The sequence below is a fragment of the Gymnoscopelus microlampas genome (assembly GCF_963454915.1).
Source record: "Gymnoscopelus microlampas genome assembly, chromosome: 4".
In the NCBI taxonomy this organism is placed as follows: Eukaryota; Metazoa; Chordata; class Actinopteri; order Myctophiformes; family Myctophidae; genus Gymnoscopelus; species Gymnoscopelus microlampas.
The window spans coordinates 51,839,855-51,857,217 of NC_139941.1; the positions used below are offsets into that span (position 1 = coordinate 51,839,855).

The 17,363-nt window shown below is 47.0% G+C and overlaps 2 protein-coding genes and 1 pseudogene across 3 annotated transcripts in view; 1 reads left to right on the forward strand and 2 right to left on the reverse strand.

Moving 5' to 3' along the window:
* Window positions 1-17,363, reverse strand: part of trpm3 (transient receptor potential cation channel, subfamily M, member 3) — a gene marked incomplete at both ends in the record, with an annotated part of 352,723 nt that overhangs the window by 261,395 nt on the left and 73,965 nt on the right. The gene's annotated exons all lie outside the window — the stretch shown is intronic.
* LOC311043457 (acetyl-coenzyme A synthetase, cytoplasmic-like) lies at window positions 6,027-8,081 on the reverse strand (the record flags this gene model as incomplete). Its single annotated transcript, XM_084054708.1, has 1 exon — window positions 6,027-8,081. The coding sequence occupies one exon, from the start codon at window positions 8,079-8,081 to the stop codon at window positions 6,027-6,029; it is 2,055 nt and encodes a 684-aa protein (XP_083910834.1).
* LOC311043209 (programmed cell death protein 4-like) lies at window positions 14,536-15,809 on the forward strand (annotated as a pseudogene). Its single transcript has one exon. The product of its transcript is annotated as a programmed cell death protein 4-like (transcript).

Genomic DNA, 17,363 nt, shown 5'->3' on the forward strand with positions numbered 1-17,363 from the left:
GAGAGAGAGAGAGAGAGAGAGAGGGACGGACAGACAGCGAGACAGACAGACAGACAGAGGGACGGACAGAGAGAGAGAGAGAGAGAGAGAGAGAGAGAGAGAGAGAGAGAGACACAGAGAGAGGGGGTAACACTTGAAGATCCTCAGTGTTCATTTAATTGTGACAGTGTGAAAGTGGGGTCTGCACGTGTACACACACACGCACGCACGCACGCACGCACGCACGCACGCACGCACGCACGCACGCACGCACGCACTCACGCACGCACGCACGCACGCACGCACGCACGCACGCACGCACGCACGCACGCACGCACGCACGCACGTGAGAACTCTCAGGTGAGAAGCCATGACAATCCCATTATAAATAGAGGATGGAAGAGTGTGAGAGAGAGCACGAGAGAGACAGACAGACAGACAGACAGAGCGAGAGAGAGAGAGGGGGGGGGGGGGGGGGGTAACACTGGAAGATCCTCAGTGTGTGCAATTGTTAGTGTGTGAAAGTGGGGTCCATTTGAACACATTCAGAGGTTAACCCCTTCAGCCCTGGGCAAGCCGTTATATATACTTCATCGTATGACAAATAGAACAAAAAAGACGATTTAAAAGCTTGAGATTGTTGATCTGCTATTTTTTTAGGAAATTCCACCTACATTATAAAGACCTGCCCCAAAATATGTGTGCCGTAGCAAAGGGTTGATTAATATTGAGGATTCTACTGTGCAGGAAGAGGGAGGGTGACAGAATTGATCTGCTAAAAATAGCTTTGTGTGCCGTTTCACTTTCCTTGTGCCAGTGTCCAATTTACACACACACACACAGACACAGACACACACACACACACACACACACACACACACACACACACACACACACACACACACACACACACACACACACACACACACACACACACACACACACACACACACACACACATTAAACTGATTAAACTCTCAGGTGGAAAGGCATGACAGTCCATTACAAATAGAGGATGGAAGACAGACTGGAGAGTGAGAGAGAGAGAGAGAGAGAGAGAGAGAGAGAGAGAGAGAGAGAGAGAGAGAGAGAGAGAGAGAGAGAGAGAGAGAGAGAGAGAGAGAGACACAGACAGACAGACAGACAGAGGAGACAGGAACATGTCTGGATGGAAGAGAGAGAGAGAGAGAGAGAGAGAGAGAGAGAGAGAAGAGAGAGAGAGAGAGAGAGAGAGAGAGAGAGAGAGAGAGAGAGACAGACAGACAGACAGACAGACAGACAGACAGACAGACAGACAGACAGACAGACAGACAGACAGACAGACAGACAGACAGACAGACAGACAGAGGAGACAGGAACATGTCTGGATGGAAGAGAGAGAGAGAGAGAGAGAGAGAGAGAGAGAGAGAGAGAGAGAGAGAGAGAGAGAGAGAGAGAGAGAGAGAGAGAGAGAGAGTCAGAGTGATAGATAGATAGATGCACTGTATAGTGATCTCAGTTCTCATACACTAGAGTTTTGGACCTGAACTAATCCTGAACCAGAGTCAGACTGTACAGGCTGCCACATGCAGGCAGACCTGCTGGCTCCCAAGAGGAGACAGACAGCCTGTCTGTCTGTCTGTCTGTCTGTCTGTCTGTCTGTCTGTCCACCCACTGCACTGCACACAAAATATGAGTTGCTCTTTTTAACTACCTGCCAAGTGTAACAAGACATCAGACACACAGACTTCCCACAGATTACAAACAACCCAAAGAGATTTTAGGTTTTTCTTTTGAAAAACATGACTACTTCCAAATTAAGTAGTCAAAATACCTCCATATCTGCCGGGTGCAGTGCAGCAATGTGCAAACACACACAGCAGAGAGATTAGTGAGCTGTTGTGACAGGGGAACAACGTCCACATATAACCACCATAAAGCCTGTCAATCTGCTGTATTAGCCTATACTCTGTATTCTGCACCATTTTGATCTCAACTCAACTCAACCTTTATTTATAAAGCACATTTACAATGACCAGTGGTCAACCAAACCAAAGTCAGATTAAAAACAGGAAAACAAATAACACAATTTAACAACAAAAAGAATAAAGACCGCATTTCACAATTAGGCCAAGATGTAAAGCCAAACATAAGTGCCAGGGTTATACGATCAGACAGAGTTAAAAGCCAAGGAGAAGAATCTAGTCTTAAGTGAGGATTTGAAGACTTGATATGTAGGGGCAAACCGTTCCAGAGGCTGGGGTCGGTTACAGCAAAGGCTCGGTCACCTCTGGACCTGTAGTTAGTTGTGAGCTCAATTAGGAGCAACTGGTCAGCCGACCTCAGGCCCCTACCGGGGTGTATGGCTCTATGAGATCAGATAGATACTGGGGGGGCCAGCCCATTTTGGGCTTTAAAAACAAACAATAACATCTTAAAATCAATTCTAAATTTGACGGGTAGCCAGTGGAGTGAGGCGAGGACCAGGGTGATATGATCGCGCTTCCTGTTGCCAGTAAGGAAGCGAGCGGCAGCGTTCTGTACGAGGGCCGACTGGTCGATGCCTACATACAGTGAATTACAGTAATCGAGCCTTGATGAGATAAACGCATGGATTACTGTACCCTCTCTAGGTCAGGAGGGGAGAGATAGCCCTAATCCTGGCAACCGAAATTGGAAAAAGCTGGTTCTGACCACAGAACTGATCTGTTTGTCAAACTTAGTTACTTTACTGAGGTGTGGATATTAGCTCTGAGGGGGCCCAAGGTGGAGAGAAGGGAATGACTTTTGGCCAAAAATGATTACCTCAGTCTTACTATCATTCAAAATGAGGAGGTTGCTGTCCATCCAACTTTTAATGTCAGTGAGGCAGTTTAGCAGTGGCTGAAATGGGTCAGTGGGCAAAACTATCAGCTTTTAGAGGCAGATAAAGCTGTACATCATCAGCGTAGAAGTGAAAAGATAGATTGTGTTTCTTAATAATGGCTCTTAGGGGCAGCATGTACAGTAACAATAGGATAGGACGAAGAATAGAGCCCTGGGGGACCCCGCAGGAGAGGGGGGCAATGTGTGAGTGAGGAGTATTCGCCAAGCCTGACTGCGAAGCTCCTGTCAGTCAGGTATGACCTGAACCACTGTAGGGCGCGGTGCCAGTGATGCCTACACAGTGCTCCAGCCTGGAGAACAGGATGCTGTGGTCCACCGTATCAAAGGCGGCTGTCAGGTCCAGGAGAACCAGGGGCTTCCTAAGTCAGTGGTTAAAATCTCAGATCTCTGTACATTACTTAATAATACAATAATAATACATTAAAAAGTTATTCTGGGGGCGAACATTTGGTCATTTTAGTTTTTGGTCATGTCAGTTTACCAAAAAAAAGGGGTGGGCAGCGTGCGAACGCTTTCGAGATGCTCAAGTTGGCTCTAATCTACAAAATGTTAGTCTCGCGTAGCCAGACAACTATTCCACAATCTCCGAATGCTATATATAGAGTCTGTAACTGAACTGGCACTTCCGTTCACAAAAATATATTTTAGAATATCTTTATATTTTATTTTTTAATTTCCATTTCTGCTAAGCAGCAAGCTAAATATATTTAAATGATTTTGATTTATATTAGGATAAATGTGCGCGACTGTAAAGACCAAACGGAAGTGGAGAGGAGGCTTCATATCCGGTTTATATTCTAATCATGATCAGAGCTTCAGAGTCCCTGACTGTATGACCGGAAACATTTGTAAATTGTGGGAGGCAACAGTCTGGTAACGCGAGACTAAGAAAATGTTAACACTGAATGAATTCAATGGAACAATTAAAGTCATTTGACATTTTGGTGGCTGAATGAATCATCACAGTCAATGCTAAGCAGCGTCCCAGTGTGAACCCTCAGACACTCGGGTTGTTCCCGTATTCCCACAGCATTGATTGATTTCTTCCACTCGACTACCATCACACCGTTGAACAAGCCTGACACCAGGCTGGCCTGTCAACTGGAACACTTTCCATCAAACACAATGTTTTCCTCCCAGTGGTGTAAAGTAACTAAGTACATTTACAAAAAAAAGTACAATGTTGAGGTAGTTTACTTTCCAATTTTCAATACTCTTACCTCTACTCCACTACATCTCAGTGGCAAATACTATACTTTTACTCCACTACAATTCTTTGAAAACTTCAGTTAGTAATTACTTTGCAGATATACATTATAACATTATAAAACATACATTAACCACTTAATCCATATTTTATACATAGGCTATTTGAAAATAGCCGATCTACAAGGTCACAACGCGTCGCATCGCGACGCGTTGTGAGCTTGTAGATCTGCTATTTTCGAACATTTTAGTACTTTTACTTTTGGTACTTTAAGTACATTTTGATACCAATACTTTTGTATTTTTACTCGAGTACATTTTTTATCCCAGACTTTTACTTGTAACAGAGTACTTCTACATTGCAGTATTGATACTTTTACTTAAGTAAAACATTTGAGTACTTTTTCCACCACTACTAGTGATGTTCATAATGTTCAATGTGAAGGCACCCTTCAACACAACAGCTGGAGGCGCTGTTTCGCATGTCTGAGGCTGATCTGGATTACACTGAGAAACGTCTGCAAGAGGATTTTTTTTTTATCACCGATGCAACAGAAAACGTCTCTTCTGTCAACGAAGACCCAGCGAGATTAACTGGAGAACCAAGATTACAGCCATATAATGCCGTCTTTTAGCCAAACGGAATGAACACAACACACACAGCTACACACATACACACACACTTGACCTTCATGCATAATGTCAGCCTCCTAGGGGTGAAAGCTGTAGCCGCTAGAGCACTGTTTCCCAAACAGTGGACCATTTTTTATGGGTTGCGAGTAAATACCCCTTTATTTTTTTATTTCCTATTTGTTTTTTAATTATTATTTATTTCAAAAGATGTTCAAAACAATTCACAAAACATGAACATCTTCAAAATTATTCTATAAAAAATCGATTAATTAGAGGGGGAAGATACTCTTAAGAAGTAGTGAAAATAGCAGATCTACAAGCTCACAACGCGTCTTATCGCGACGTGTTTTGATTGTGGTATTTTCGGGGAGGTTTGAGCAATTGTTTCTGGCCATTTTGTAATAATGTGAGTTTGTTTATGCCCATCTGACGCTTTTAATCAAAGGAAGAAATTGGTGTGATATGTTGAGCTATGCTCAGCTATCACCTTTCCTCTTACTCATCTTCCCTGCTTGTGTGTGTGTGTGTGTGTGTGTGTGTGTGTGTGTGTGTGTGTGTGTGTGTGTGTGTGTGTGTGTGTGTGTGTGTGTGTGTGTGTGTGTGTGTGTGTGTGTGTGTGTGTGTGTGTATGTGTGTGCGCGCGCGTGTGGCCACCAGGGCACGTGAGTTTGTAGTTTAGCAGGACTGGAGGTTCGGAGCGGAGCTCGGATAGAGGACCATCCACCGCTCCAAGGATCGGCTGATCAACTGGATGTATTATCGTCCGTCTTATTAAAAAGACGATGCAAACTTTCGTGTTTTGCAACATAGTTGCTGTCCATGATGGGGACGCATTTTTTTGTGACAAAAGGGGAAGTGTTTTGGACAGGAAAACTAAATACAATGCATATTTTTTTCTGTTGCTGCGGACTGGACAGGCCTGAGTGGAGTGCGGAATGAGCGGTGCGCAAGTAGGCTATACGTGAGCAACAGAGCTCACATGAGCGGACTCGAGCTAGAAATACATTTGGTTTAAAAAAGAAACTTAAGGAAGCAATAATCCGAACGGAAATTACATTAGATTAGGTTATTATTGGTATTTTCGGACAGACAAACCCGTTTTTTTTATTCTTATTTTTTTTTATGTACATTTTGTCTTTTGAATTTGGTGTTTATTTCATATAAGATTAACCATGCTGTACTGCACTGTAAAAGACTAATGGGGATCCTTAATAAACAGTAAACAACAGCCTCCGTGAACGTGGAGCGACATTTCCAACTCGGCTCACACGACCTGGTGACCACTGTGGCCCCGTGGTGACCGTGTGATCACTGTGGTAACCGTGGCAACCGTGGCAACCGTGTCAACAGCGGCTCTGGAACAGATGCTCCACCACGGAGGAGTCTGCCAGCGTGGAGACGTCACCCAGGTCCCGCTCGCCGCACGCGACCTTCCGCAGCACCCGACGCATGATCTTCCCCGACCTGGTCTTGGGGAGACTCGGTGCGCTCTGGATGTGGTCCGGCGTGGCGATGGCACCGATCTTCTCCCTCACTCGCCTCTTCAGCTCCGCCTCCAGCGCCGCGTCGCAGGCCACGCCCTCGGCGAGCGTCACGAAGCAGTACAGGCTCTCCCCTTTGACGGGGTGGGGCTTGCCCACCACCGCCGCCTCCGCCACGGCCTCGTGCCCCGCCAGCGCCGACTCCACCTCGGCCGTGCTGAACAGGTGACCCGAGACGTTCAGCATGTCGTCCGTCCGCCCCGTGATCCAGTAGTAGCCGTCCCCGTCCCGGCGGCAGCCATCTCCCGTGAGGAAGTAGCCGGGGAACCTCTGGAAGTAGGTGGCCTCGAACCTGGCGTGGTCCCCGTACACGGTCCTCATGATGCCGGGCCACGGCCGCTTGAACACCAGGTGCCCCTCGCACGCTCCCTCCTGCTCCTCCCCCGACTCGTTCAGGACGGCGGGCACCACGCCGAAGAACGGGAAGGTGGCCGAGCCTGGCTTGGTGGGCGTGGCGGCGGGCAGAGGGGTCAGCACGTGTCCGCCGGTCTCCGTCTGCCAGTAGGTGTCCACAATGGGGCACCGGCCATCTCCCACCACGGTGCGGTACCACTGCCACGCCTCGGGGTTGATGGGCTCTCCCACCGTGCCCAGCACCTTCAGGGAGTCGCGATTGTGCTTGCGCACGGGATCGCCGCCGTACTTCATCAGCATCCGGATGGCGGTGGGCGTGGTGTAGAACTTGCTCACGCGGTATTTGTCCACGATCGCCCACATGCGGCTCACGTCGGGGTAGGTGGGCAGGCCCTCGAACAGGACGCTGGTGGCCCCGTTGGCCAGCGGGCCGTAGGCCACGTAGGAGTGGCCGGTGATCCAGCCGATGTCGGCGGTGCACCAGTAGATGTCGTCGTCGGGCCGGTGGTCGAAGACCAGCTTGAAGGTGGTGGCGGCGTAGAGCATGTAGCCGCTGAGCGTGTGGAGCACGCCCTTGGGTTTTCCGGTGGAGCCGCTGGTGTAGAGGATGAACAGAGGGTCCTCGGAGTCGCACCACTCTGGCTCGCACTCGTCCGACGCCTCGGCCTCCAGAGAGCGCCAGCACAGGTCCACCTCCGGGTTCCACGGAACCTTCAAGTCTGGGCGAGAACTCTTGGCGGGCGGCAGGGGGGATCGGGAGCCCTGTGGAATAATCTCCTCTGGCTCTCTGGAGAGGTGCTTCAACATGATGCACGTCTGCACCGGGAAACCCTTGTCTTTGCACTTCCGCAGCGCGTCGTCGGCGATCAGCTTCAAGGCGATCAGCTTGTCTCCTCGATAGAAGCCGTCGGCGGTGATCAGCAGCGAACACCGGGAGTCTGTGATCCTCTCGCACAGCGACTCGGCGGAGAAACCAGCGAACACTATGGAGTGCACGGCTCCGATGCGGGCGCACGCCAGCATGGCCACCGGCAGTTCCACCACCATGGGCATGTAGATGGACACGCGGTCTCCCTTCTTCACTCCCCGTGACTTCAGGACATTGGCGAACCGACAGACCCTGTGGAGCAGCTCCCCGTAGGTGACCGTCAGTTCGTCTCCGGGCTCGTTGCCTTCCCAGTAGAAGGCCACTTTGTCTCCCATGTTCCTGTGGTGGACGTTGCGGTCCAGGACGTTGTAGCAGATGTTGGTGTGGGCTCCCTCCATGCATGTGATGAAAATCTCTCCCTTGGTCACGTCAAAGTTGTAGTCCAGCACACGGCCCTCAGCGTGCCTCGTCTTCCAGAAGAAGTCTTTGGCGATGTCTCCCCAGAACTCGTCCGGGCTGTCGATGGACTTGGCATAGAGTTCCTTGTATGTGTCGAAGTCGGGGACGTGAGCGTGCTTCTTCAGGTCCCCCGTTGCGTGGAACACGACCTCCTTCGGCACTTTGTCAGGAGCCATCTCGTTTCAGTTCAAGACGACTTTTGTTCAGATAAATGTATTTAACAATGTATGTAATGTATTTGTCTGTTCAAATCAGATCTGATCAGTAGATATCTGTGGCAAGAGGAAGAGTTAAAGAGCTTGTTTTATATCTATCAGTAGAACAATAAGCAGGCTGTTGTCAGTAGTGATGTTAAAGGGGTCACCAGCTGGGACTTTTCAGATAGTAAAGCTAGTAGTGTCCTCGTCTTGAAGATGCCGTCCTCACCACAATGATGCACGTAAAAAGGTATAATAACAAATGTAGTGTTATGCTACGAATGACAAAAAATAAGTGTATTCCACTGCTGCTATTTTTTAAAGTTTATTGTTTCATATTTAAATTATCATTATGCATGCAGACATGCCCATATATGGACTTGACATTCAACAACGTCACGCGTTAACCTGACAACGATGGGTACGTCATCAAGCCAAATATGGACATGCCCGACCACCAGTGCAAATCGGCACGTCACATGCCCATGGAGAAACACTCTGCTTCACCAGTGGGTCTCAAAGTGTAGCCCAGCCCTCATGTTCTGTTCTGTTTACGCTTCTTTATACATACGGGTACGCTTTGATTGGCTACATTTCACACTTGCTTTGGCAACAATGTAGCCTTACTGTACTGTATGTTCCTATGCCAATAACGCCCCTTTGAATTAGAGAGAGGGAGACAGAGAGACCAACAGACAAGACAGACTGGAGAGAGAGAGAGAGAGAGAGAGAGAGAGAGAGTAATGTTCCTTCTCATGGTGTTAATCCCACAGAGGGCTGCGGTGAAGCAGCCTCAGTAACAGCTATTATTACAGTCCGGTAACACTATGTTTAACCACTTACACTAAAGCCTCTGTTCTTACAACCGTACTTGGTCCGCTCTTTTTCTGTCTACACAAAAAAAATGTTGATCTACAAGAATCCGTCTCCTACACCAAATCAAATAGCCGATCTACAAGCTTCCGTCTACTACACCAAATATAAAATAGCCGACCTAAAAGTTCACACGTTACATATCCTCACCCCACACGGGGGCAGTGCGTGTGAGAGAGAGAAAGACATTGTGCATGAGTCGTTTGGCAAAAAGCTATTTCAGCAATAAAAAATAGAACGTAAGCCCAGTAATGCCTCCATTTTGTTGTGGAGGGAATCAAAGAGGTAGTGTTAAGTACATTTACGTTTTGAGTATCTGCACTTCACGTGCGCATCTATGTTTTTCGATATTGGATGCCTTTAACTCTAACTAAGTACAAATTCGACAGAGCCATTTTCACTTGGAGTCGAGTAATGTTATGACCATGAGTATCTATACTTTGACTCAAGTACTGGGGTTGAGTACTTTATCCACCAGCACTGCTTAATAGTACACTACAAACACAAGCGAGCGAAATAATAGCTACTACAGTTTCTCCAGTAAAGATGGCAGCGTTCAGCGCTAATGATCAGACAGAGAGCGTTATCACTGAAGAACCATATGGTCAACAGGAGAAGATGTTGGGAAGATGCCAGAGTAGGGATATGAAACTAGAGAGAGAGAGAGAGAGAGAGAGAGAGAGAGAGAGAGAGAGAGAGAGAGAGAGAGAGAGAGAGAGAGAGAGAGAGAGAGAGAGACAGACAGACAGACAGACAGACAGACAGACAGACAGACAGACAGACAGACAGACAGACAGACAGACAGACAGACAGACAGACAGATGTCTCTACACATACTGTATATGAACGTTTAAACAGTATCCAATCTAAATGGATGCATACACATTGTTGTTTCTCCAGAGTGTATAAATAACACTCTCAGAGTTACAGACCCGTAATGGCGGGCGGTATAATACAAGGATGTGTGCGGTAGGAGGAGAACAGGGATCGGCAGGGGAACAGGTATTGATCGTCAGTTTAAGAGTTGTTAGAGCGCTCAGCTTAAGGCAGCGCACAGAGGGCTGTGGGCAGATCATTAAGCTATCGACTCAAATAAAACCACATCCCAGGTGTGTGTGTGTGTGTGTGTGTGTGTGTGTGTGTGTGTGTGTGTGTGTGTGTGTGTGTGTGTGTGTGTGTGTGTGTGTGTGTGTGTGTGTGTGTGTGTGTGCGCGCGCACGCACGCACTGTCTATTTACTATGCAGCCCACGCTATTAAAGCTTAGAGTATATAGACTGGACTGGTCAACCCATTGGGTTCATTGATAGATGAGGTCTATGGATATTTCCAGCAGCTGGATGGACACTCTTGTAGCTCATTTGCATGTCTAGATCGTTCTGGTTCTAGAGAGAACCTCAACATGTACTTTTTTTGTCTGTAGATCCGTCCCATTCAACTATGCAACAGTTAATTGAATCAAACAATTATCAGCTATTCAGCTTCACTGAATGTAGAGTCAAAGCCACAAAAGTAGTGAAGGAGTGTAAAACCCTACTCTCTTTCAAAACTGCCCTAAAAGTCATAACCAACCCCCCCGACATACTGTCCATATTTTTAGTTGTTCTTACCTTTAAACTGTTTATATGATGTTCTGCATAGTAGTGTATACTGTCTGTCTGTCATTTATTGTCTTATGAATTGAGTATGTGAGGACCCCGATTGAATCAAGCCGAAAGGCTTCTTTGAGTTTTTCATCCATTTTAGTTGACCTCGTATTTTGAACTGTACTTCCATGTGCTTTTTTCTCTGCAAACTTCTAAATAAAGTATTCAATCAATCAAAACCTTGTGCCACCCGAGAACCATTATTTAATTTCATTCTAAAATTCACAAATGAGAACATTTAGAACATTAGGTGCTAGAAAGGATTCATTACTTGGACATTTACGCGTCCATTAAAAGCAGTGGAGGAACAGACGGACATAATGAAGACGATGGAGAAGGGAGGGACAGGATTTAAAGAGACCGACAGCTTTGTTCTCACATTGTCAGATCAAAGGAGTCCGTTAAAACACTGACTGGCAGAAAGGGTGTTATAATGTCTGAACTCCTCTTCGTCTTTGTAACGCTCAGGAAATTAGTGTCCAACATTATAGACAAGCTATACCGGCTATTTGAAAAAGAGCATATCTACATTGCAGCATTGATACTTTTACTTAAGTAAAACATAATAGCACTTCTTCCATCACTGGCGTCAGAAAAGAGGAATTTTCCCACAGGGATCAGTAAAGGTCCATCAGTGGGTTCCTAGAACGTTTTGGATCAGGACCGACTAATCTCGATCTGAACAAAATATACAAACTCAGAATTGTACTTAAGTACAGTACTTGAGTAAATGTACTTAGTTACTTCACCACTACTACCTACTACACCACTGGTTCTTAACACATTAAGACCGGGAACGCATCTGTGTAACCACTTTAACCATTATTGTATGGCTATTCAAAAATAGCAGATTTACAAGCCTGCAATTTTGACTGTATATCTGCTATTTTTGAAAAATCTTGTAAATGTGTGCAAATCTTTGATTAGGCCTATATAATTTTACATTTTTAACTCAAATCTTTGCTTCTGGAGGGTCCCTGGAACAATATATTTTGAGATGCGGGTCTGCGGCCCAATACATATCATTTTGGGTGTACTTGAGTTGAAAAGGTTTGAGAGCCATAGCAACCTAGGTTTTTCAGAAAACTGAAAACATGTTTTGAATTGACCTCAGGTCTTAAAGGGGTTTCTGTGTGTCAGCAAATAAATGAGCTCCTCTCTCTCTCTCTCTCTCTCTCTCTCTCTCCCACACACTGTTCTGACAGGAGTCACGCTACTTGCATCCAACAAACCCTCCATCTCCATGCAAATACATCTTTTCCACCTTCCTCTCAGTTACACAGCATTGCCCTTGGGATTTGGGCAGCATCGTGTTCATTGAAAACAAAACAGCCCCGGGTGCAGAAAGCCTCGCTATCTCTCACACACTCCCTCACTGGGAGAGAGAGAGCAGGGGTTATCGATGCTCTCTCGACCCAGTAAACAACAAGACGCACTTTCTCTCTCATTATATGCAATGCTCTCCTGACCCAAGCACGTGCGCGCGCACAACACACACACGCACACGCACACACACACACACACACACACACACACACACACACACACACACACACACACACACACACACACATTCTCTCTCTCCACCAGAGAGCTTTTCTTCCAGTGAATCTCTGATACACCAAAAATTGTTTTTTATGAAGCAATATTGATAGAACAACAGTTTCACATATGCCGACGGCCAGTGGTGGAAAGTAACTAAGTACATTTACAGTACTTGAGTACTGTAGTTCAGTACAATTTTGAGTTATTTGTACTTTACTTTCCAATAATGTCCAAATATTGTACTTTTGCAGAGGGAATCATGCAAGCACTGGCGTATGGCGGGTTCTAACGTTGACCGGGCCAGATGGCGCACAGGGGGGGGGGGGGCACACAACAACGGCTGATAAGTCTATTGAGAATTACCGAGCCATTCCGGCGCAGGGTGTTTCAGGACGACGGTTCTTCTTCTATTACATTTCTGAATGGAGAGGTGCTCGTCTCTGCGCAATGGAGAACCGTTTTTTTCGAATGGCCACTCATTAACAATTCGGCCGAATGCAAATGAGCCCCATTTGAAAACAAAGGCGACTTAAAGGGTGAGGGGCTGCTAATGTTGTTATGTTGATTTTTTTTCCCCCCTGGGGGAGCAGGGTTTTACAGACCGGGCCATGGCCTCGTTGGCCCCAATGAGAATACGCCTCTGCATGCAAGGCTACCAACGTGATGCTCATCAGGAACAGTTTGGGGTTTAGGGCCTTGCTCAAGGACACGTCGACATGTCAGGGAGAACCATCCCATTCCCACACGGCCAAATGTGTTTTATTCATCACTAATTGTTTATTTTTATCCGATTCTTTTTTCCCCCTGATTAACCCATTCAATCCGAAAAATGGATTTATTTGGCCCCAGGGGGTCCCCGGACCCCACTTTGAGAACCAATGTTATACAGGCTTCTCTCTGCACATCATTTATGTGATTATTTAACCGTTGTTTATTAACTATAGAGTTCAATAAACAACATGTAAGCTTCCGTCTGTTGAGGGACGGTTGGCTAACCCTGTAGTCACAGAGCTGTTGAAGGGGAAATAAAAAGGTTATAAAGCTGATGTTGGAGTCGCTGTGGAGTGTTGAAGTGGGTCATGATGAAGCTGCTGGTGACACGCTGCAGTCACAGCAGCCATTTATAGACTCTCTCAGAGCACACAGAAGTTATATCATGACGCTCCCCTCCCCCCACCCCCCGCCCCATGCCATGCAGCCTTTTCAGATCGTTTTCACCGCATATACTGGAGCTCAACTCAATTATTCACGTGGCTAATGACGACCCAACTGTAGGCTACAGCACACTACACTACAGTACACAGTACACAGGCTACAGTAGAGTACAGGTTGCAGCGCGGGAAAAAAATGACGCTTCACCGGCGCGCTCCTTCAGCAGCCGCTGGCTCAAAATGTTGGCGCTTTTCCGCAACAGCTCTGTCTTCTTTCACTTTCTCCACGCCGTTTGGTGCCCCCCCAGGGTTGGTCAAGCATAAACTGAGGGGGCAGAATTTGCAACTGAGGGTGCCAGGCCCCCTCTGGCACCCCTGTGGCGCCGTGCCCGACGCCAACGCTGCCTCTCCCTCAAAAGTCATATTGGGACTTTTTGGGACAAACGTGACCAAACGTCAACATGTGACCTGAAGGAGGGGGCAAAAAAGTCACTTTTGGGGAATATATAATTTACGATTCTATGCCTATCGGGGCATTACTCGGATGCCGCTGAGTCAGTTGAAGCAGACTTAGCAACGTTCGGCACGGCGACTCGCTCGCTTATGCTCGCTCAGCGGTCGTTTAAACAGTTTTTTTTGTCCGACCGTCAAAAACGCTGAAAACTGGACTTCCACATTCCTGGAGTGCGGAAGTCCAGAAAAGTCAACATGTGCCTTATTTCTCGCCTATGCTCGCTCTGCAGTGCCTCCCGTGGCTCAAGTCCGCTTGGGACGGCGTATAACTTCTCCGTCTTTTTAACAGATTTTTTGTCGGATCGTCAGAAACGCTGAGAACTCTTCCACATTCCTTCAAGTCACAGTTTGACGTTTGGTCAATAAGCCTTTTGGGGGTGAGACATTGTTGGTCACGCGGCCCTCACATACGCCGTACCACCGATCCGACCAATATGTCCTGAGTCATAGTGTCGGGGGTTTGGTCAGAGTACTCGTTGTACCCTTCTACCCTGTGACCCATACAGTATATGGAGATTTCTGTATCTGTCAGTCCATGTCATGCCCATATATGAAGATCCCTGATGGCGTCAGTCTATGCTCATATTTTTGATGTTTAGAGTTTACATACAAGCTCGGACGTCAAACACACTATTATATCACAACAATTCTGAATTGCACAAAATTAAATTTTCATTGCAAACATCTTTTTTTCTATTGTTTAAACAATGCCCAAATACCCAGCCAGAGGTCCCTCCGCAACCCCCACCGGCCCTAAGAGCAAGCCGCTCGATCGACGGTCCCGGCTAGGCAAGGGCCGCGGTCTTCCAAAGAAAGGTGGGGCTGGAGGGAAAGGTGTGTGGGGCAGATTGGGTGAAGTGTATGGACCTGAAGACGTGGACGTGAGAGACCCAAACTACGATGAAGCTCAGGAGAACTGTGTCTATGAGGCAGAGGTTCCCCCGCAGGACGAAGGGGACTTTGAGGAAACCGTTACCCCCATAATACAGGAGTACTTTGAGCATGGAGACACACATGAAGTGGCAGAACCTCTTTTTAATGAAGCCATATTGATAGAACAACAGTTTCACACGCGCCAACGGCAGGGGGAATCGTTGATGATGATTGATGCTGAGGACCACAGTGGCTTCTCCGCTGATGAAGAGACCCATGAGGCACGTTTGAAGGCCAAAGCCAAGCGCAGGCTTAGGAAGAACTCCTTCAGGGATTCAGCCAGAGGCCCCTCCACAACCCGCACCAGCCCTAAGGGCAAGCGGCTTGACCGACGGTCCCGGCTAGGCAAGGGCCGAGGTCTTCCAAAGAAAGGTGGGGCTGGAGGGAAAGGTGTGTGGGGCAGATTGGGTGAAGAGTATGGACCTCTGGAAGAGGTGGAAGTGAGAGACCCAAACTATGATGAAGCTCAGGAGAACTGTGTGTATGAGGCAGAGGTTCCCCCGATGGACGAAGGAGACTTTGAGAAAACCGTTACCCCCATAATACAGGAGTACTTTGAGCATGGACACACACATAAAGTGGCAGGACTGCTAGGGGAGCTCAACCTGGGCTCCAAGCGGAGCGGGGTCCCCATGCTGGCCGTGTCGCTGGCCCTGGAGGCCAAAGCGAGTCACCGGGAGCTCGCCTCCAGGCTGCTGGCTGACCTGTGTGCCCCCGTCCTGAGTCGCAACGACGTGGAGAGCTCCTTCGACACACTTCTCCGAGGGCTGCCTGATCTGGTGCCGGACACGCCCAGAGCCCCACAGCTGGTGGCCGAATTCATTGCACGGGCCGTCAGAGACCGGATCCTGTCCAAGAGTTACATCGAGGGCTACAAAGACAGAGTTGACTGTGAACATGCAAGGGCGGCGCTGGATCGAGCAGCAGTACTCCTGAATATGAGTATGGTTGGTGTCTGCATAGATAACCTACAGTATGGGGGGCCGGTGGAGGCCTGAGGCCTGTCACACAGCTCGTCAAAGAGATGAAGCTACTGCTGAATGGGTAGAATAAGAGCCATACAGTAGCTGAATGGGTAGAGATGCCGGGATGCAGAAGGTACCAGGTTCGATTCCCGGCCCCGGCAAGTGTCACTTAACCCCTAAACGCTCCGCAAGCACTGTATTAATGACGTTCACTGCTCCTACTAGTTTATAAATGTGCAAATATATGGTGACAAAAAAACACCCCAAGGAGTAGGGACCAAATTATTAGCGTATTGGGGTCCCAGAGATCAAAACATTAAAAAAAATGGGGGTCTGTGGCCTATTAATACATGATTGATTGAGTGATTGATTTTCTTTATTAAAGTGTCATGATTCCAAGGAAGCCCAGCCCATATGGACATACAGGACGCTTTACAGGACGGGTTTCATTTAACAAACAATGAACCGAGTTGACAATGATCAAACAACGATCAAACAAAAAACAACTAAAACATCCAACTACATACAGGGCAAATTAATAATACAACCTAAAATACAACACCCTGGTAATTGGCCCTGTTCATTCACATCTTGATAGGAGACCCGACATGAACCTACTTGAAAAGCTGGGATTGTTTTACAACATTAATTGTGACATGCTGTGAGCTTGTAGATTTTGAGGAATATTGGAAATCTTTACCCTAAACCAGTGGTTCTCAAACCTTTTCATGTCAAGGACCCCCAAATTGACACTTGTTAGCTTGCGGACCCCCATTTGAAAAGATATGCCAGGGACCCCCATAGGAGAAGATATGTACGGCTCTAGCAGTGGTTCTCAACCATTTTAATTCCAAGGACCCCCAGTTTGACATGCATTAGGGCTACAGACCCCCATTTAATGGCATTTCTTTCTCTGGGACTCCCTTGTAAAATCAATGTTAATCTAACTCTGAGAGTGTACATATGGAACCAAATGGTCCATTTGGTTCATGTGTACACTCTCAGAGTTACATACCCATAACGGTCCATTTAGTTCCTAACTATCTATCATTTAGCTGGGGACCCCCTGGAACTACTCCAGGCTCTAGAAACAACATTTGCCGTCTTAAACACTTCATTCTTAAACAACCACTCCAACTTTTGGCCATCATCTTCCCAGAATAGCTAGCTCAGGTTGTTGTTGCATTACATCAAATAAAAGGAACCCTCAAATCACCATGTAGTGTACTTTTTTTTATTTTTATGAAATTCATTTTCGACATCTTTCAGATCACATACATTTGATAATGAATATCAAACTGGGAGTCCTTGACATGAAAGGAGAATCAATGCTTTATAAAATATCATAAAAATAGTGCATTTGCTGTATGGCGCTTACAATGTACATTACATTATCCCACCGATGGTGGAGAGAGCACTTGAGAGAGCACTTGGCAGTGCACACACACGTGCACACGCGCACACACACGCGCGCACACACACACACAGATCTCAGGCTTGGTGCCATACACACAGGGTTTTTATTTGCGTCAAATAAATCCTGGCACGAGAAGGCATTTCGACTAAAGCTTTTCAGCCATTCAGCTGTTGAGGAAGCTATTTTTGGATTAGAGCACTATACTGGCTTTCCAAACAGT